Consider the following 21,317-nt stretch of genomic DNA (forward strand, 5'->3'; position numbering starts at 1 on the left):
AGTAGCATTGGCATTGCCTCTTAGAAATGCGTCTTCTGTGGCCCCGGTCCAGATCTAATGTATTTAGATAGAAATTCTGGAGCCTGGCGGCGATCTGTTTATAAATCTGTTTTGTAAATTTGACAGATGATTTTGATTTGAGAACCATTGATATAGATAAATGCAGGAAAAAACCTACATGAGGAAACTCACACAATTACAGTAGGTAAAGAGCCTGAAGATAAAGGACAGAGAGGAAATAATGAAGCAGGGCACAGAATGCATGGTAACATTTTTTCCCTAGAGATACCCCATCTAGTGGAAGATAGACACTAGATGCATAAAAAATAGTGCAACACGGTGTACCAAGGATTCCTTAGTGTACAAAGCACAGTAGAAGCCGCCTGTTAAGCTTCTTTCACATTTTTTTTGTGAAAGAAGGAAGAGGCACTCGATTGGGAAAGGAGGAAGTGGGTGAAAGAAGCATGAAAGAAAGGATATTCTAGCTCGAGAGGGAAGCATGTTCAAAGGCACAGAAACCTGCAGGCTCTTATCCTGTTTGTGTAAGGGTATACAATTGGAGTGTCTGGAAGACGGGGTGTAGATCATGTAGGAGTTTAGACTTTCATTTGCAGGTGGTGGTGAACCTCGGCAGGAGGGTTGGTAGATGCTGATGATCACATATGCCTGAGTATGAGGTGATTCCTCATGTTCCCCCTGGAGCTCTGGGTCCCCTGGTACCTATTTAATGCCCCCTCTTTTTATGTTCTTCCCTTTGCTCCCAGTATCTTTGCCACACTGGCCTGTCACCATGCTAGATAGGTGTCTGCCGGGCGTTTGAGCGAAGTGTTCCCTTTTTCTGGACCATTCTTCTCCCGGTTACCCTCATGCCTTGCTTCTTCACTTCCTTCACGTCTTTGCTGAAATGCCCCCTTCCAGTGAGGCCATTTCTGATTTCCCTGTTTAACTCTAACCTCCCACAGAGGCATACTTTGTATTCCCATTTTCTGCTTTGTTTTTTTCATAATAACAACGTCATCTTCCCGTTTTCACCTTTCTAGAATGTAACCTCTGTGAAGGCACAGATTTGAGTTTTGTTTAGTTTATTGCTGGATCCCCAGCATCTAGAACAGTACCTGGCACATACTAAATGCTCAGTAAATAGTTATTCGATGAATGGATGGACAGACACTCCCTTCCTCTTATCGTCTCATCTGCTTCTTTGAAGCTAAAAGGGGTTATTACTTCTCTTTTTGTTCCTTTTGTAATCTGAGAGATTTATCCACCAAACCACATTTTCCCCTGAGATATTTACCCCTGTACTGGGTGATATGATTGTAGCCACCAGCAAAGACGTGCTGTTTTGGTCAGCCTTTGGAACCCGTCGTAGAGCTCTGGGCCCTAACCTATGCCTGAGCCCTGTGAGGAAGACCTAAGGAGGCTAAGCTTCAGTCCTTGGCCTAAAAAAAACAACCCCAGAACAAGCAACAACAACAAAAGCTGTGCCATACCATTATTTACAAAAGGCCAAACTGGAAACAGAAGCCTCCAGAGTGCATGTCATATGTCACTGAACTCCTGTGTCGCAGGTCCAGAGCAGACCCTGTAAGATTGGTAGGATTTTGGTAAGTCGGTAAAAGGGGGAAAAAAGCTTTCAGTAGGGGAACAACCTGAACAAAAACGCTAAGATGAGGCTTAGGCGGGATACTCCAGAATCAAAAGCCTGCCTGACTCCTTGAGGATAAGATCATAAGGAAAAAATGGAGCAGGTTTGGGGAGTTCTTCTGTGCTGTTGTCTCACGGAAATCATTGGCTCATTCAGCAAATGCTTACTGGGCTTCTTTCTGTGCGCCAGGCACTGTTCCAATCAGTTGGGTGCTTCAGGTAATAAAACAGGGAAGTTTCCTGCTTTCTTGGAGCTTACATTTGGGGGCGGGGGTGGGAGGGTATTCTAGTTCTTGGTGGTAGCAGGAGCAGGAAGGCTGCGGCATTAAACAGAGTTAGGTCTTCATTCTTGATTTCTTGATAACTCTTTTTCGGTGTAATTTTAAGCTTCCGATTTTTTTCTATAGCTGCATTTGTATACCGGTTTTTGCTAAACTGAAAATGTAGCAGATTAATGTGAACTTCTAAGACCTCCCCCACCCCCAATCTTAAATGTGGAGCCATAGCAGCAACTTTCCAAGGTGGTCGTGAGGATCAAATGATGCTAATAACTACACCAAGCACGTAAACTGCACAAAGAAGGTTCTCAACCGCTATCAGCTCCCGTTTGAAAACATGCCACGGTGGAATTGCCTTCTGATTGGTTGTTTACACAACCTCTAAGTTTAAACATACTCTTATTCCCAAATATACTGGAAAAATGCATATAAGCTGGAGGACTTGTGGGTTTGCCCTAGGCTCTGTCTGCCCATGCCGATCGACGTGGTGTACACCTGGGTGAACGGCACTGACCTTGAACTGCTGAAGGAACTCCAGCAAGTCAGGGAACAGATGGAAGAGGAGCAGAAGGCAATGAGGTACAACTGAGATTTGAAAAAACAAAACACAGAAAGTTCTACAAGCACAAGTAATAGTACACCTCAGAAGGGTAAAGTGATGTTTACAGTGCTATGCAAATAAAATTCTGCGTATCAAAGTCCTTTTAATATCAATTTATATACTATGGAACTAGAAACTTTGGTGATTTTTTAATATGGAATTTTAAAAAAAGATTTTATTTATTTTCAGAGAGAGAGAAAGGGAGGAAGAAAGAGAGAGAAACATCCATATGTGAGAACATCAGTTGCCTCTCATGTGCCCCCTACTGGGGACCTGGCCTACAGCCCAGGCATGTGCCCTGACAGGGAATTGAACCAGCGACCTTTATTTTGCAGGCCAGTGCCCAGTCTACTGAGCCACACCAGCCAGGGCTTAATATGGAATCTTGACCTCTTTTTTTTTTTTTTTTAACTTTATCTGAGAAAGATACAGTGGGCTTCTAGAGAGACTTCGGTGCTAGGGACCTGGCTGATGTAAATTCCCCTTTGATTCCTCAGGAATATTTGCTGAGAACTAGTCCATTCACTGCTCTGTGAAATGTTATGGGTGCACCCCAGGTGCAGGTCATTGGCCAGATTAAACTACAACAAAGAATCTTTTTCTCTCATTGTTAGAGAGTAATTAATAATATACGACCTTCCCAGTGCATGAAAACAGCTTTGGTAGCCTGGTACCATGTTTTACTAGTAAAGTATAAAAGCTTATGTTTTCAATAAACTGTCATGGTTACTGTTGAAGGTACATGATAATTTTTGTTGGTTACATTTCACTGAAATGTATAATTTATTACATACCTTCAATGTCAAAATCAATGCTCAAAATCAGTGTTATAAGTCGTCTCTCACACTTAGGGCCAGTGTCCATGCATATGTAATGAAATATATTTCTCTCTTTCATTAGAGAAATCCTTGGCAAGAACACAACAGAACCAACTAAGAAGAGGTAAGCAATTTGAGTTGCCTCTCAGGAATAAAAATGGAAGGATTGAAGTGAAATTCCGAGTTCTCAGTTGTTTTTGTTGGAAATACAGTATTTTGTATGAACTCTTTTGCTTCTGTTCAGTCCCTCTTTGGCTAGTTTTTGACCCCCAAATGACATGCATCCATTAGATGGGAAGTTTTGCAGTGCCCAAGGTGTAGCTGACTGAGAACTCTAGTTACTTGGGTCATAGCTAAACAAAGCTTTACCCTTTCTTGGAAGGATTAGAAGGGTTATTCCTCTCTATCATCCCCATCAATCTGTCTGCGTACTGTTCTCTTGGTCCACTTCAACTCTAACTTATACCCAGTGTTTTCATTCAGATCCGTCATTTAATTATGTGTTCAATGTCTATTTCTTTCTCTTCAAATGTTGTTAAAAAGTTATGTGTCTTTTATTTGAGGACTGGGAAAGGAAGTTAGCTCGATGAAAAAAAAATTAGATATACCTCTCTTGATTTGAATCATACCTTACTTAGGTGCTTAAAATAAGACTGTCTCACCGAGAAGTAGAAATCTTTGTTAACAGCCACTTCCCCACTAATCTGAAAATAAAGTTATATGTAGAAAAGTGATTCTGAGCATCTTTGAGATCCAGAAGTACATTCTGAATCATGTTAATTATGTGTATTTATTTATACATATTACTCTTAATACCGTTACTTTTAAATGTCTCTTAAGTTAAAGTAATGATGCAACATCCAGAGCAGTTGAGAGGAAAATGAAAAAAACTCATAGAATTTGATGGCCCTCATTCAACAACTATGATCATTTTATTACTCCCTTTGCAACCATATTTTTATAGTTACAATTTATCATTTATGGGCAATTTTTTCTCTTATTTTTAAATTTTTATGCCATCATACATATTTCTATATTGATAAATTGTCTTTATGCTTCTTACTCTGCAGTTGTAGAAGTTGTATAATACCCTGCAAAGTAACTGTACTATAATTTTTCAAATGTTGGGTACTTATGTATGTTCACTTTTGTCGGTACTTTGTGACATTTTATGTGAGTCTGTGGCATTTTCTGCGTGTGGGTTTGCTTTTCCTGTTTCTGTTCTCTGACTTGGACTAGATTCAGGGAAGTAAACCACCGAGGAAGAAGCATATGTATGTTTAATGCTACATGGATATTCAGCCAAATTGATTTTCAAAGAGTAAATGGCAAACACCCATTTAGAGTGACGCCAGCGGTTTTGGAGGCGAGTAGGTTTACTGTACTAGCACTAATATTAAGTCACCATTTTTTGAGGGATGCAGATTTAAACAAAAGGTGATCCCTCATTGTTCCTTTTGCATTTCTTTGACTATTAGTGAGGTTGGATAGTTTTATATAGTATCTAAGTAGACACAGCTCCTACTTTGTGAATTGCCTGGCCGTGTCCTCTGCCCATTCGTTTGTTTAAATAATATGTTTATTCTGGGTATTTCTAACATAAAGTCATCTTAGAACCTGTCCCAGTTGCTTTTGTTCGCATCAGTGCTGTGTCGTATCCAATGTATTTAGTGGTATTCTGATCGGACTTGGTAAATTGTCTAGTACAGCGACACTCTGTCCACCAGAATCTGTCTGCTTCCTAATCAGCCTGATAGTGGGTTTCACTGGAATTATGAATAATCTTTGAAATGATAGTAATGAAATGTTTATTTCTCGTGCCACTTTGAGTTAGTAAATTCTGGTGGCAGTCGTTTTATTAATAGAAATTTGAAAGCTCTGTATTTAGATTTGCATTTGTTTAATGATTTTATATATCATACTTGCTAACTATGCTAACTCTTCTATTCTTGAGATGAAATTCCTTGTTTATTAAAATATTGTAATGCTTAAATAGGCCATAGAGAAACTGCTGGAAATTTTAGTAGTACCAACAAGCTTTTTAGTGTTGGTTAAGTTTTCAGGAATGGAGTTGTGAGCGTGTCCGTGTTCCTTTCCAGTGAGAAGCCTCTGGAATGTTTGCTGACACACTGCATTAAGGTGCCAATGCTTGTCCTGGACCCAGCTCTGCCGGCCAACATTACATTGAAGGACCTACCGTCTCTTTACCCTTCTTTTCACGCTGCCAGCGACCTATTCAATGTTGCAAAACCTAAAAACCCTTCCACTAATGTTTCCGTTGTTGTCTTCGACAGTACTAAGAATGGTAAGGTCTTCTTGTGGGTATTTTAAGGTCATGTTATTGTTGGGTGTTTTGAATTGAAAAATTCTGAATAGAACAGAAGTGATGCAATTTTAAAGAAATAAAAGGAGAAGCCAAAAGCTGCCATTTCATCTCAGCAGTAACCTCAGAGAGGGATTGGGTGTGTCTTACTGTGTGTATTGCACATGCTTTCAGTGCTGAAGGTCAGGACCTTCAACCTGGTACTCTCTCGTTTACCTTACTCTCTTGGCTCTCAGTTATTCTGGATGCTTTAAAAAAAAACAAAAAACATGTAACTACTCAACAAGGTTGTTTTCTGCAGTTTGTACAGAACATACCTGGAGCATTCAGACTTTACAGTCGGAAGCATCTGGTTATACAGTTGATTTGCCCAGGTTATAGAATTGAAATTAAACTGTAATTATTTCCATAAAACTGTACCCTCATCCTTAGGGAGAGAGCCTTTCCTCTCACTTAGCCCGTGAACCCCATATCTGCATCTCCTTGTTGAGCCTCTTGTCTCTTTAAGCTTCCTCTGCACTGAACCTCTCTACTTGGAGGCTGTTTTTCACTTCTGTAAAGTGAAAACTGTGATGTTGCCCTTGCCGCCCTGAGTCTTAGTCTCAAGTTCCCATGCTTTCAGTGTTACACCTCCCTGCCAAATCTTTGGAACTATCTTTGACCCATTCTTAATTTTTACCTCCATAACTAATAATCTCATTATTTGATTTTTGTTCTCTGCAAGTGATTCTTAGAGTCTTACCTTTCTCACTTATTTCCTCTACACCAGACTGAATTCCTTTACACAGACTCCAGTCCTAGACACCTCACTACTCTGCGAAGTTCTCTAATCTGTCTAGCATCCAACTGTATATACAGGAAGTCGGAAACTATGCTTTCTCAATTCGCTCCCTTCTAAAGAGAATAGTGTAGTGCTGTATATTTGTTTTTGGCAGATACAAACTTTTTTCCTGGTGTTCAGTATTCGGTGTTAATTGCTTTGATTTTGCCCATTGATCCTCGCACCCCTGTCTCTTGTGTCTCCTCAGAGCTGGCACTGTCTTCACACATGCATGGGGCTGGCTGCTGCTCTGTTCTTCTTCCTCTCCTAGTCCATCTCCTGTTCTTTCCAGCCCCACCTCACGTTTTTTCTCCTCCATGAAGATCCTGGACTAGTATATCCACAGTGATTTTATGTTTACCTTTCCACATTCCTGTAATACTCGTAACCTAGCTCACAGCTTCCCTTTGATTGCACGGGAGTCTCTGGTGTTCTCATCTCAGGTCTTTATTGAGCAGACATCTCCGCCCTCCTGCACCAGTTTGTATCCTGAGCAGTATCTAACCTGTGCTCACTTCCGAGTACTTAACAGTTATTTGTAATTTGACCGGAAATTATAATCTTTCCAAGTACAGATCTCTCCCCCTTCACACTGTAGATCTGTTCTTGGACAATTTAGTATAAATAACTTAAGTTTTTTTTTTTATAACTTAAGTGTTATTTTAAATATATATAGGGAAAGTAAAGGGATAATCTTTGAGAAATTGTAGTAAGTTATCTGTTTTATTTGCTAGTTTTTTAAATTAAGATTTCCTTAAATTAAGGTACTCTGATAGCATTTTGTCTAAAGAAGAAAAGGAATGCCAACATGTTAATAGTTATAACTCCATTATAACATCTATGGAAAGAATCTTGGGTTTTCATCTACTAATTTTATAATGTAGTGAAAACTTAAAAGATTGTGAATTTTGATAAGTGAGATCGGTAGTGAACCGTAGACTTCTAAATGCTGTGGAATTCCTACTCGGGTTTCTGTTTGACTTTTCTATGCATTATAGTCATTCATTCAGTAAAGGCTTGTTGAGCCCCTGCTCTGAGCTGGTTGTTCTTCTAGGTAACAGGGAAATGGCAGAAAACAAAAAGAACACATTCCTGCCTTCGTGAGCTTACATTTATAGTGGATCACAAACTCACTCTTCACCATCCTCAATTATATTGATCAGGGATTGCCAAATCCTTTCTTAAAGGACCAGATAGTAAATATTTTAGGTTTTCTGGGCCACAACCAAAATGGCAAACGTTGTATGGGTATTTATATAAGAATTTATCACTTGACCTTTTTAAAATGTGAAAACTGTTCTTTCCTTGGGCCCATCCAAACACAGGCAGAGGCTAGAACTGGCTGTGGGCTGCCAAGCTCTGATTTAGATGAACACCGTGTGGCCATACTTGACATTTCATTTATCTCATTTAACCTTTTTTCTAGTTAATTATCGAGAGCCATGTACGTTTTCTTTTCCTTCTCCAGTGTGTCATTTCTGCCCCTCCTCACTTGTGTCTTAGACCCTCTCATTCGGACAGTACTCTATCCAGCCCTCTACTGGACTGCTATCAATGGGCTGCTCAGCAGACCACCCAGCCCTCAGGCCCGGACCTGGGTCTGCTCAGCAGAGCGGCCAAGCCTTTCCCCTTTGATGTATCGGAAGTGAATTTCCTTCGTGACAGTTCATTTTACCTCTGGACTATATTGACTTTTAAAAGGAATTGCAAAGTGCTTCTTTACAGGTTTCTCACACTGGTTCAGTTTGTATGCCTTGCGGTTCTATAGAACTAATGTAATCTTTTTGCCATAATCTTTTCATTCTTGTTTCTTTAGCTGTGTCTTAGGGGCTTGGCTGTGTCCTACTTTGCTCTTCTCAGAATGAGCGGTGGTTTCTATTACTTCCAAAGTGTGTCAGCTGGAATTGAACATTCTATTTCAGTGTGGATCATTCTGCAGATTGACCATTCATCTAGCAGATGTTTGTTGAGCATGTACTGTGTGCCAGGTACTCTTCACAGCGTGAAGATGCAGCAGTGAGCAGATGGGGAAAACAATCCCTGCCCTCACCGAGTCCACATTTTGGTAGAAAGAGACAGACCATAAATACAACATACAAGTAAATATATTATTAGTAAAAGACAAGTGCAGTCGAGAAAAATTAAGCCGAGGAAGTTGCGTGACTGGGGAAGATTCACTGAGAAGGTGATTTCTGAGTGAAACTTTGAGGAAGGTGAGCAAGGAGTGAATCAGGTAAAGCGGGACAGTCAGTGTGCAAAGGCTGTGAGGTAGGAGTGTGTCTGGCATGTTTGAGAAAGAGCAGGGAGGCTGCTGTGGCTGGACTAGAGTGAGCAAGAGAAGAGGGGACAAGATGAGCTAGAGAAATAACCGGGGCAGATGGTGGAGGCCCTGGCAGCCATGGCAAGGACTTCACCTTTAACCAGGTTTGATAAGGACTCATTGGAGGGCATTGAGCAGAGGGGTAATGTGATCTGACTTTCGTTCCAAAAGGGTCAGCCTGGCCGCTGTGGAGGGGATAGGCTGGGGGAGGGGCAGACGCTGAACGGATTCAGGCAGGAGGGAAGGTGGCGTGGATCAGGTGGTGGTGAGAAGTGGTTGGATTCTGGGTTTTTTGAAGGTTAACGCAACAGGCTTTTCTCAGGGAGCAGTGTTGGGGAGTATTACCCTTCTTATTTTAAGTACTCTTCTGTTTAACAGCACAAAATTGGGATGGGACTTCAATGTGGCCATAGCACATTAAGGACTAATCCTGAAGTCACTGTCAACTAAAACTCCTAAGTTTTGAAAAAAACTTGCATGTGCTAATGTTAAAATACCTCTTTTAATTTGTGGTTGTGTGGGTGGTTTTTGGTGCCCAGTTAAAAATCTTACCTTTGTTTATAGGAGATTTTATTTGCTGGATTGGGCTCATTGTTCTAAATAGGAAGAAGTAGGAGAACCCTTCGTCTGTTACCGAGGATAATAGCTCTCTGTCAACTTTATGTAAATCCACACCTCACAAGCATGTCTTCTGTATCTGCCAAAACCTTAATGGATTGTTGAACAAAATCGAACCCATGGCAGAACTCTGAAACCTCTCTCTAGGTTGACTGTGGCTTTGCAATTTCACACTCTCCAGTCAGAATCGATTATAACTTATACAATTTGAGATCTAGCCTGTGTATTTCCATCGTATCCATAAAGATGCTGTGAGATGTTGTTAGCTACGTTGTTGGGATCATATAAAAATACATACACGGCGTCTAAGAATGATCTGATCTCTCAGTGTAGAACCTACCATATCATTGGTGAGACAGAGACAGACGTAGGTGTGCATCTGATACACTTACTCATAATGAACTCCTAGTGCTTGCTTTAAAGATAAACAGTATATCACAGAAACTTTTCTTCACTGCTCACCAACTATATTTTTATGGGACATTTGAGACCCTTATCCAGGATTGACATCCATCTTGCCAGGCTATAATGTGCAGAACTGGCTTTCTGTGCCCATTTTGAAGGTCGGGATTCTACCCATCTGACCTTTCTCCTGTTTTCCATGATCCCAAATGTCAGCAGCCAGTTTGAGGTTTTAGAAACCTCTGACAGTTGGGCTGTGTCATTCCCAGCCCCCCCCCAGCCCCCCACCTCCATGTTCATCTACTCTTTTCAGCATTACCTGGATTCACTGTGACTCCTGAGGAACCCTAGGACCTACAGTGTGTCCCTGCTGTTAATCTAAATGCCACTGGCCTGGCTTTCAAGAGCCCCCTTCTGTTTGTTCCTACATCAGTGATTTCTGTCCAATTGTCTGCCGCCCACATGAATCTCTCCTTCTGTACTAAAATTTAACTGAAATTTAACATTTATTAGGCACTGAATTACATTGATCCCCTTCTGTTGGATGGGTTTTGTCTCCTCAAATTTCCTTTTTTTGAAACTGTGTATTATACTATTTTAACAGCTATCGGAATGCTTTGTACAATGTCCTGCCAGATGTTGCAGTTAAGTATTCATTAATAGGCTTATTTTTATTCTTTATTGTAGTTGAAGATGCCCACACTGAAATGTTCAAGGGAAACAGCAGACAGACAGTTTGGAGAGGCTATTTGGTATGTTATTTTAAATTAATTTTGTTTTTACAGTAGACCAGAGTGCAAGAATGAGTAATAAAGCTGTTTTACTTTGAGAGGCTTTTTGATATTTACTTTTTCTCTGAGGCTAGCTTGTTAGTATTAATGCATGTTGGTCTAAGTAACCTTAAGTCTTACTTTGAAGCTTGTATGATACAATAGATCTTTGCTAGTTTTCATCATCCTTATGCTATGGAAAGTGAGTTGTGTTTTACCTGCTCTTATTTTAGACAACAGATAAAGAAGTCCCTGGGCTAGTGCTAATGCAAGATTTGGCTTTCCTGAGTGGGTTTCCACCAACATTCAAGGAAACAAACCAACTAAGAACAAAATTGCCAGAAAATCTTTCTTCTAAAATAAAACTGGTAAGAGCCTGGAAAGTAGAGCAACCAGTATAGAATATCTCATTTAACGCATGACTCTCCTCTTGTGGTTCATTTCATTCAAAGGATAACTATCATAAGAGCCAAAGGGAGGGCTTCTATTCTGCCACAGTATGTTGTGATGGAGATGCATGCCCCTTTGTTTATAGGAGATCCTTACTCTTTACTCTGCCTTTAAATTGATTTGAGAGAGAGAAAGAAACATCTGTTTGTTCCACTTATTGATTCATTGGGTGTTTCTTGTCTGTGCCCTGACCAGGGATCAAACCTGCACCCTTGGCATATCAGGACGTTGCTCTAACCAACTGAGCTATCTGGCCTGGGCATCAGTCCTTACTCTTAATTTGGGTAAAATTGTAAGAGTCTTGTTTTGTTTGCTGGTTTCCTAGAGAAGCAGGATCATTTGTTTAACGAATGAGCTTCTACTATGTGTCAGGTTCTGTTATGCCAGCTGGAATAGGGCTGTGGACAAAAAGACCAAGACCCAGTGGCACTTACAGTGTAAGGAGACGGACGCATGGAAGGAGGATGTGGGGGCATCGCCCCTGTAGTGACTATTCACTGGCTCCACCCTGTGTATTTATTGAGAGCTTTCATTCACAGGGAGTGGGCATCAGGTATTTGGAACCTTTGATAATGTGAAACCTTCATTCATTAATAGTCAGTTGAGCCATTAACGTATTTAGGATTTAAACTTTAACTCCTCGTGCTTGACTGGTGATGCTGTTGGTTAGAGTTGACTTTGGAGAGTGACCTGCGACATACCTGTTCCTTAACGTTTATTGTTTTCAGAGCCATTTACCTAGTTGATTTAGGGCACAGTTCATGTGGGTATACTTTTTTGTTTGACCTTATGTTGGGATGCCTGCCGCCTGTCCATTGGTTGGGTGTTGTCCTGCAAGGTAAAAGCTCACCGGTTCAATTCCTGGTCAGGGCACATGCCTGGGTTGTGGGTTTGGTCCTCAGTTGGCTGTGTAGAAGAGGCAACCGATTGATGTTTCTTTCCCACATTGATGAATAAATAAATCTAAGATGCCTGTTGTCTGTCAGAATCACGCCGGTTGTAAAATGTGGCTATTTCTTCTCTTAGAAGAGAGGGCATAAAGTTCTCTGCTGTGAATTTGCTGGGACCTGGTTTTCTTAATATGACAAAGAAGTGTTCTTTCAATTTTGCAACTGTGTTTAGCTTACTGATATTTATACCTTGTTCCTGTTGATGTTATTGAATAATTTGGATAGAGCTGGACATACTGCTGGGGGGTCTGTGATGGGGTTTCTTACATAGTCCCCGTCTTGACCATGTTTTTTATATGCTTCCTCCCAACTCTTTTTTCCCATGTTGCACTGTTTTAAGATACATTGTATTATCTTTGTAAATGATGATAGTATGAATGAGATTTATGGTTTTTTTTAAAATATTTTCCTCCATAACTTTTTTTATGGTACCTGGAAATATAATAGTGCCCAGTTAGATTAGGGTTGAATTATTTCTTAATCTGCAACTATTCAAAAATAGATATTATATTCCTCCTTGCCCTGAGTTATTTTTAGTGCTGATTTGGGCAGAGAAAACCATAGATTAACTTTTATTTCGGCCATGTTTATTTGGCTTCTTGGCTTCCTAGCTGTTGGTTTTAGGTATATCTTTACTTTTTATTGTCGGCTCAAATTTCTTATGCAGAAACAATGACATTCTTGATGCTATGTATGTAATTCCAATTGTAATAAATTTTTAAAGGGAAGAAGTTTACTGACACTTCTCCATTCTCTGCTCAGGTTTGACTGGCCCACGGTCAACCCCTTAGCAAACTCTTTTTGGGTGGTATATGTAGGTGGAGCCACAGTGGGGCAGTAACTTGAATCGGACAGGGAGGACCAGTAGTCTGTGTGCACCATGATACCACCTGCCACTGTTCATTCATCATTTGGAGATTTATTGGGGTTCTCAGACTTGTCTTGGTGGAGGCCAGCACCTCTTCGAGGGTCAAGTTAATTATCCATAATGTTCATGGCAAATTGTTGTCATGATGTCCACACCTGCAGTCAACTTCAGGGATTAGGACTCTTGGGAGGCAGAAGAGAAAACAAGAAAGAGGAAGAATAGAAGGTCAATGTCAGCATCGGAGTGCAATGCTTCAAGTGACTCCTTCCTTAGGTTCTACTTCCCGGTTTTATTGTGTGTGCCATGAGAATGAAGTTTCCTGTCACTGGGTTTCCAGTCCAGTAGAGAGTGCTTATTAAATGCCTGCTGGGTGCCAGGGACTGTGCTACGGATAACTGAGTGAATAAAAGCACTTAAATAATTTCTGGGTGTGATTGCCTCTAAATGTGTTTACAGATAGAAAGTATTGTGAGAACACCTGGGTTTTAGGTGCACTGGGGGCAAGGCAGGCCTTGTAGAATAGGAAGCATTTTACCTGGGCCCTGAACAGAGCAGCCGTTCTCTCAGCAGGGAAGGGAGTAGGAAAGACCATTTCCAGAAGAGCGAGCAGCCTGAGCAAAGGGCTGGGGGCTTGCACATCAGTGCTGTTTGCAGAAAGTCAGGGCAAGTGTTCCTGGAGGCCAGAGCCCAGGCAAGGTTTTTGCTGGTGTTCACATGGGAAAGATGGATTGAGGTCAGACTGAGCAAGACCTGCTGGTAAAGAGCCTGGACTTTATTTTGGAGGCAGGGAGCTTCTTTAGGAGGTGGAGGATCCCCTTCTAAGAAACACAGCGGGGGAAGTGTAGCAGACAGAGCTTAGGCCAGAGGAGTTTGGAGGCAGGGAAGCCAGTTTAACCATGGCTGCCCCAGCCCAGCAGGCCTTTTGGGTCCAGCAAGTGCTTTGTCTGTGGTGCAGTGACGAGAATGGTTCCAGAAACTTCTGAAAGAGCCCTTCTATGTGACCTGGTGACTCACTATTAGCTGGAAGGAAAAATGAAAGGGGAAGTGGATGTTTTCTAGAGGAGATGGGAGTGATGGCATTGACCACACTCAGAGCTTCAGTGGGGGAAGAAACGTGTTAGGAAGAAAACCCAGAACTCAGTTTGGGGTATGTTTCATTAGGGTGCTTTTCGGCATGTGGGAGGGCATGTGGGAGGAAAGGGCCGTTAGGCCTCGGCCTGCACAGCTGAACCATTTGGCCCTTGCAGTCTCCTCCAGGAGGCCTCTACCATCTAGGGCTCTCTTCCGCCCCAGAGACTCCTCACTGGGCTGCAAGTGTCTCAGGACAGGTACTGCCTGTTCACCTTTGTAAACCCCAGTAATTTTGGGTGGGGCCTGAAGGTTAGGCCAAGAAATGCCTGTTGAAGAATGAGCATGGACAAAGGCTGTGACTAAACATACCCACCACACACAATGTCTTGGAATATAAAGGGAAGGGGCTCAGCAGTATGGTTATCCACAGCAGACACTGTAGGTTTATGGTACCGTGGTTGTATTCCTACAACATTATTTTGCCTTTATTACTCTGTTTAAAGCAAAACCAGAATCCTCACCCCTACCCCCAGGAGGTGGGACTTGAAATTGGTTTCATTTGCAAGATAATAGATTTGAATTTATAAAAATGTGACTCTGGATTATAATCTTATAAATTAGTCTTTTCTGTTATAGTCTTTCTAGTTTGACACACATTGAGGTGAATTATTTTATGATCTGATTAATTACCCCTAATTTATCTGTAGAATTTTTGTATATAATGGAAACAGAATTTACCTTTTGAAAAATCAGATTGTTTCTTTGCCTTTATTTTCAGATCACTCTAAATCTTTGTATTTTTGGACATTTTCATTGATAGTGTTTTTTTGTTTTTTGTTTGTTTGTTTGTTTGTTTGTTTTTGTTCATTCTTTAATATATATTAGAGCAGGTGGGAAACTTTCCCAAGGCTCTCAAGTGCATTGTCACATTTGGCTTAATTCTTTGACAGTTGGTTGCCCAGTGGGTGTGCAAAAGACGTGGAGGACATGGGCCTGTCCTCAGGCTATTTATGATCTCTTTTTGGAGGCAGTACCTCTGTGTATTAAGTGTTTAAGTAACACAGCAAGATAGTATAGAACCAGATATAGAGAAGGGCCATATAGACGTGGTGTTGGTTGGTATCTAGAGACAGGAGAGGTCTGGGTGGGTCGGAGACCGGGGAAGTTGTCAATGAGAACAAGGCCGCTCAGGATCCTGGAGGCTGACCAAGAAGTCGTTTGTTCTGGCAGGAAGGACAGTACAGGCAGAGTGGGAACAACATACCGTCCTGCCTGGACTCTGCCCTCTCAGACCTCTCTGTTCAGGGCATGTTCAAGGTCATAATAAGTCATAGTAATACTGTATTAATGCCTCTCCTTTTAGTGACCTTCTTGAAACTGTCTTATGTACCTGCTCTCTTAAAGCATGGCTCTCTTTCTTTTGGTCTTATTCCTAAAACAAAAACTGAAGTAGATTAAACAAGTAACTCTGGAGCCAATTTAAGTTTCAGAAAAGCACCAGGACATATTAAGACCTAGTAGGTTTGAGTTGTCACTTTACTAGAAGGAGCTCATTTGTTTTTCGGTTGTATCAGCTGGCATGCTTTTTTTCCCTAATCAGTAACAAACATTCTGAAATGTCAGTGTCTTAAAAATAGCACAGCTTTACCTCCCAGTCATGCTAACATGTCCCCATAGGGACTAGGCAGGTGTCCAGTTGTTCTCTCTTGGAGAAACTTATGATTTTAAGAATTTAGGTAAACTTATAATTCTGGGTAAGAAGCTATATGGAGGTAGTTGTCCACAGTTGCCCAAACTAAGAACTCCAGCCATTGGCCCTCAGTACAACCCTGGCTCCTTGCTGGGGACCTCTGGTCTCTTTCCAGAAAAGTCATTAAGGTGTCCAGGATTGGGGAGCCACCTGGTGGTTCACAGAAGTTATTTTCTCCCCACCTTTTTCAATACTAAAAACTTGGTAGGTTGTGGTAGCAGACAATCTTTTTCATAAACAAATATTCCCTTATGCTCTTTACTTTTCATCTCTCTTCCAGTTATTGTATAGTGACCTTAGGAAAATGTCTATGAAATTTTGAAATAGTTCTCCAGGATAAAAGCAGTTTGTAAGAAAAGATTAAGATAAGGATATTTTCCCAAAATTGTAAATTAAATTAGAGTGTGGAAGTACTATATTTATCCTAGAATAGTGATTCATGCATCCCAGGGGTCCCTCAGAGGTATGCTGTGGGGTCCGCAGTGGGAGGTAGGGAGGGGGCAGGGGAGGCTTGGGGTGGGCAGTGAGACTGTAGGTTCCCAGACAGGAGAAAATTGGCCCTGCGTGGCCTCCATCCCATCTGCCCCAGCACTGAGGCAGGCTGGTGACATCAGTAAGAGCCGACCTTCAGTGAGTGCTCAGCATATGCCAGGCACTGCCAAGGTGAGAGACAGCCGTTAGGAAGACAGTACACATGCCAGCACGTGCACACACGTACACACGCGTGCACCCACACACTGTTTCTGGAAAGGGTTAGTGGCGTATGTAATGTAATGAAAAGGTGGAAAGATACAAACAAAATTTAAACTCTACCCTCTAGTTCTTGGGCCTACATAAACTCAGGAACCTTTTGAAAGATGAGCTAAGTATAGTTGTGTCACAAATAACAAGAGCTTAGCTTGAGCCCGTGAGACTTGGTGTTTGCTTCTGTTTTATGGATTTGAGAAGAAGACCATGGGCTGTGTTAGAAGAGCTAGTTCAGCAGAAGGGTTTTGCCATCCTCGATTAGTGGTTTTCAGTTCTCTCGCTGCTTTTTTTAGTTCTCTGCCTTTTTCATGAGAAATTGTATGATATAGGCTTAGAACATAAACAGATCAGGGTGGTGTGGACTTGGGTAGAGGTGGGGGAGCCTGTTTATAAAATGTGTTGAGCCCTGGCCGCTGCAGTTTGGTGGATTGAGTGCCGGTCTGCAGACTAAAGGGTCGTAGGTTCAATTCCCAGTCAGGGCACATGCCTGGGTTGCAGGCCAGGTCCCCAGAAGCAGGTGTGGGAGAGGTAGTCACACATTGACGTTTCTCTCCCTGTCTTTATCCCTCCCTTCCCCTCTCTCTAAAAATAAATTTAAAAAGAAATGTGTTGATGGTTATAATGTTTCCGCTTATATTTATGATTACTTAGAATGCTTTGCCCACAAATGTGTTTCTGGCAGCACGTCAGTCAGCTCTGCCCAAGACACTCACTCTAGATGCGGGACACAGCGGCCGTGTGGATGCCCTCCTGGCAGACCTTCTCCCCACCGGTTCCAGGAGGTTCCATGCAGGGGTTTCCTCTGTTGTCAGCAGACTGGCAATATTCTAAACACAGCTCACAAACTGGTGACCAGATGTCTTTTTCTGAAATGTATGACAATCAAAACTTTGAGCCAGCAATGAAAATTAGAAGGTTTCTACTGAATGTAAACTATAATTAAGTTTTTTAAGATTTCATTTATTTATTTTTAGAGAGAAGGAAAGGGAGGGAGGGAGAGAAACATCAATGTGTGGTTGCCTCTTGGGTGCCTCCCATTTGGGGACCGGGCCCACAGCCCAGGCATGTACCCCGACTAGAAATCAAACCAGCACTCCTTTGGTTTGCAGGCCGGAACTCAATCCACTGAGCCACACCAGCCAGGGATTACATTTTAAAAAAACATTTTTTTAAAAAGGAAATTAGGAGATTTCCTTTTTAATTAGGAACACTCCATGACTCTGGCCTCTCAGGCGATCTGGCAGCACTGGTGGCACTGAGTAGTGGGCTGCAGCCTTCAGGTGGGGCCGAGACGTCCTGTTTGCTGTGGCCCCGGCACACCTTGTTTCTATTTCCTGCTTTGTTCCATTCATTTGGGAAAAGTGTCCTATTTAGGTTTCCCTTTTTTTTTTTTTTTTTGGTGATATTGGCTTGCTCTGTGTGTGTGTGTGTGTGAAACTTCTACTCTTTACAATATATATTTAGATGTATACTATGTATAATATATGCATGTAGTCTGTGTCATATATATATATATTTAAAGTTTAAAGATGAGACTGGGAATTTCAAGGTGTCTCTTCTTTAGGGCTGTTTTTCAGCCGGTAACCCTGTTGTTATCTTACAGTTGCAGCTGTACTCAGAGGCCAGTGTAGCACTTCTGAAATTGAACAACCCCAGAGATTTCCAAGAACTGAGTAAGCAGACCAAGAAGAACATGACCATCGATGGGAAAGAACTGACCATAAGTCCTGCATATTTGTTATGGGATCTAAGTGCCATCAGCCAGGTAAGGGATCCTTTTAAAACTTGAATCTGTTCAGGTTGCTAGAGATTTATAAATCACTTCACTGTGTTCAAAGAAGGAAGAGAACTTGATCAGAACTTTTCTAATTTTCTAGTCTTTGCTATCGGTTAATATTAACTGAGGTGACCTAGAATCAGGTCCAAGAACCTTTTCTAAAAAGTGTGTTAAAGAAATGCTGTGTATTTGTGCTACTGTAACTATGCCGAGTCTTTCGCAGTTTTCATAATGTTTAAAAGTAAGACCACAGTCCTGGCTGGTGTAGCTCAGTGGATTGAGCATAGGCCTGTGAAACAAAGGGTCACTGGTTCGATTCCCAGTCAGGGTACATGCCTGGGTTGCAGTCCAGGTCCCCAGTAGGGGACACACATGAGAGGCAACCACACATTGATGTTTCTCTCCCACTTTTTCTCCTTCCCTTCCCCTCTCTCTAAAAATGAATAAATAAAATAAAAAAAAATAAAGTAAGACCAGGCCTTCCCCCCCCCCTTTTTCTTTTTGAATTTACTGGGGTGATACTGGCTCACAAAAATGATACAGGTTTCAGGTGCACAAGTCCCTAACATATCCATCATCTGAACTGTACTGTGTGTTTATCGCCCCGAGTTAAGTCTCCTGTCATCATCATTTACCGTATCCTTCCTATACCCTCCCTCCTCCACCCCTTCCCCAGGCAATTCTAATACTGCTGTCCATGTCCGTGAGTTTTTTTCTCTTTTTTTCACAATCTCTCTACCCTCAAGCCCTTCCCACCATACCCCAACAGCTGTCAGCCTGCTGTCTATGGGTTTGTCTCGATTTTGCCTGATAGTTCATTTTGTTCATTAGATTCCATATATGAGTGAAATCATATGGTACTTGTCTTTCTCTGACTGGCTTATAAGACTGGCTCTTTGAATGTCAGCCAGAGCACCCTGAGAACCGAGAGGGCAGAGGGAGGAGAGACGGAGGAGGTGTGACTGAAGGGGTATTTTGTGTCTTCATGCGCCAAATGTTTTTCTCAGTCTAAGCAGGATGAAGATGTTTCTGCCAGCCGTTTTGAAGATAATGAAGAGCTGAGATACTCACTGAGATCTATTGAGAGGCATGCACCATGGGTTCGGAATATTTTCATTGTCACCAATGGGCAGATTCCGTCCTGGCTGAACCTTGATAATCCTCGAGTAACCATAGTAACACACCAGGTACATGACTTCCACATATCACGAGGCTCTGGGCTTTTTTCCCTGTCTTTTACTGTTCTTTTACTTTTTCCTAATTTCATTCCTTTCACTCTCTTACCTCCATTTCCACTTCCCTTTAATTCTTCCATTTGCCTTCCTTCCTTCCAAAAACAAAAATGAAAGAAAAAAAACCACTTATCCACCCTCTTTCTCTCTTGTGTTTTTGTTTGTCTGTTTGGTTAAAAGGATGTTTTTCGAAACTTGAGCCACTTGCCCACCTTTAGTTCACCAGCTATTGAAAGTCACATCCATCGCATCAAAGGACTGTCCCAGAAATTTATTTACCTGAATGACGATGTCATGTTTGGGAAGGACGTTTGGCCCGATGATTTTTATAGTCACTCCAAAGGTCAGAAGGTGAGTAACTAAGAGGAAGGGACGCCTGGCTTGGAAGTCACTTGGAAGTTATCAGTGGGAAGTCAGGAATCGTATATATACTACTATATTCAGATTTGGTCCAATAAGTGTTTTTGAGTGCTAAGCTCAGGGGAGTTACAATTTAGGAGAAAGAAAAGTACTTCCTAATAGTTTTTTGCTTGCTTATATTCTCAGACACCCAGAACCCCCTTTCTTTTCCCTGACCTTCTAAATTTCCTGCTACACCCTGGCCAATGTGGCTCAGTTGGTTGGAGCATTGTCCCATAATCTGAAAGGCCATAGGTTTGATTCCTGGTCAGGACACATGCTTGGGTTGTAGGTTCAGGGCGCATATAAGAGGCAACTGATCAATGTTTCTCATTCACATCAATGATTCTCTCCCTCTCTTACCCTCTCCCTAAAATTAATGGGCATTTCCCTTGCCCGTATGGCTCAGTTGGTTGAAGTGCCATCCTGTAACCAAAAGGTTGCAGGTTCAATTTCCAGTCAGGTCACATGCCTAGTTCAATCCTCTGTCCAGGCGCGTATGGAAAGCAACCAGTCAGTGTTTCTCCTATCGATGTTTCTTCCTTCCTCACTTTCTAAAAGCAATGGGAAAAAAATGTCCTCAGGTGACAGATAAAAAATAAATAAAATTAATAAACATGTCCTCAGGTAAGGATTAAAATAAATAAGTTTTCTACAACAACAGAAAAAAAACAAAATCACGATGAAACACAAAATCATGGTTATAGTGTCAGCAAAGTGACTGACATAGAAAGTTGGCTTGATTTTCAGCTTAAAGACGTGGGTGAAATCTTACCGATCCTGGTCTCACTCTGGCTTTGGGAAGTAGGAGGGAGAAGTGGTTTTGAGACCCAGGAGCCATCTATTTAGGACGGTCCTGGGCAACGCCTGACCCTTTGCGGTTTCTGTGTGCCTGCTGCGGGAAATAGGGGCACCCCTGTACCATTGTTAGAAAGATTCATTGATAAGCCAGAAACTTATTGCCGCAAGCTTGTGATAGAACTCTGATCGAACCACTGTAGGTGCTCACTGCACCAAGCTCCTTTTTCTGCTGGTGTTCATGCCATCCCAGTGTGCTCATGGCCCTGGGCCCCTGTTCTGTGGCCTCCCCTGTGTTAGCTTATAGTGCTGCAGAGGTGAGCGGTGGCTTGACAGGGGAGACACACAAAATCAGTGACCTGTGCAGTGGTTTCCTTGCCAGCAGGTGTGCTCTGGGTGCTGAGCAGGGGGAGCCCATGAGGTTGAAATCAGACAGCGATAGGGAAGAATTCCCTGTTCATCTGAACTGAGACAAACTTTGAAGAACAAATAGAAGTTAGATTCCAAATAGATGGAATGTCTAAAGGCATGCGGACTTGAAAAAGAGAGCAAAGTTTTAAAAACTATTTTAATTTAAAAAGTCACCATGTACCATATAACTCATCGTGAAAACGGGTGAGCTCACAACTCAGATTGCTGGGCTGGTTAACTCGTCACAGAACCTCATGCTTGTAGAGAAGG

The 21,317-nt window shown here is 41.9% G+C and overlaps 1 protein-coding gene across 3 annotated transcripts in view; it reads left to right on the forward strand.

The window, feature by feature from the left end:
- The window catches only part of GNPTAB (N-acetylglucosamine-1-phosphate transferase subunits alpha and beta), a 64,045-nt gene that overhangs the window by 20,130 nt on the left and 22,598 nt on the right, over positions 1-21,317 (forward strand). For all 3 annotated transcript variants that reach the window (XM_053661502.1, XM_053661501.1, XM_053661503.1), the window contains exons 3-10: positions 2,382-2,501; positions 3,424-3,465; positions 5,441-5,646; positions 10,512-10,576; positions 10,828-10,962; positions 18,034-18,195; positions 19,215-19,394; positions 19,620-19,790. In XM_053661502.1, coding sequence (XP_053517477.1) covers positions 2,382-2,501; positions 3,424-3,465; positions 5,441-5,646; positions 10,512-10,576; positions 10,828-10,962; positions 18,034-18,195; positions 19,215-19,394; positions 19,620-19,790 — 1,081 coding nt within the window. The remainder of the gene's footprint in view (positions 1-2,381; positions 2,502-3,423; positions 3,466-5,440; positions 5,647-10,511; positions 10,577-10,827; positions 10,963-18,033; positions 18,196-19,214; positions 19,395-19,619; positions 19,791-21,317) is intronic.

Source organism: Artibeus jamaicensis, unplaced genomic scaffold (genome assembly GCF_021234435.1).
Source record: "Artibeus jamaicensis isolate MK-2021 breed Jamaican fruit bat unplaced genomic scaffold, CSHL_Jam_final contig_233, whole genome shotgun sequence".
Lineage (NCBI taxonomy): Eukaryota > Metazoa > Chordata > Mammalia > Chiroptera > Phyllostomidae > Artibeus > Artibeus jamaicensis.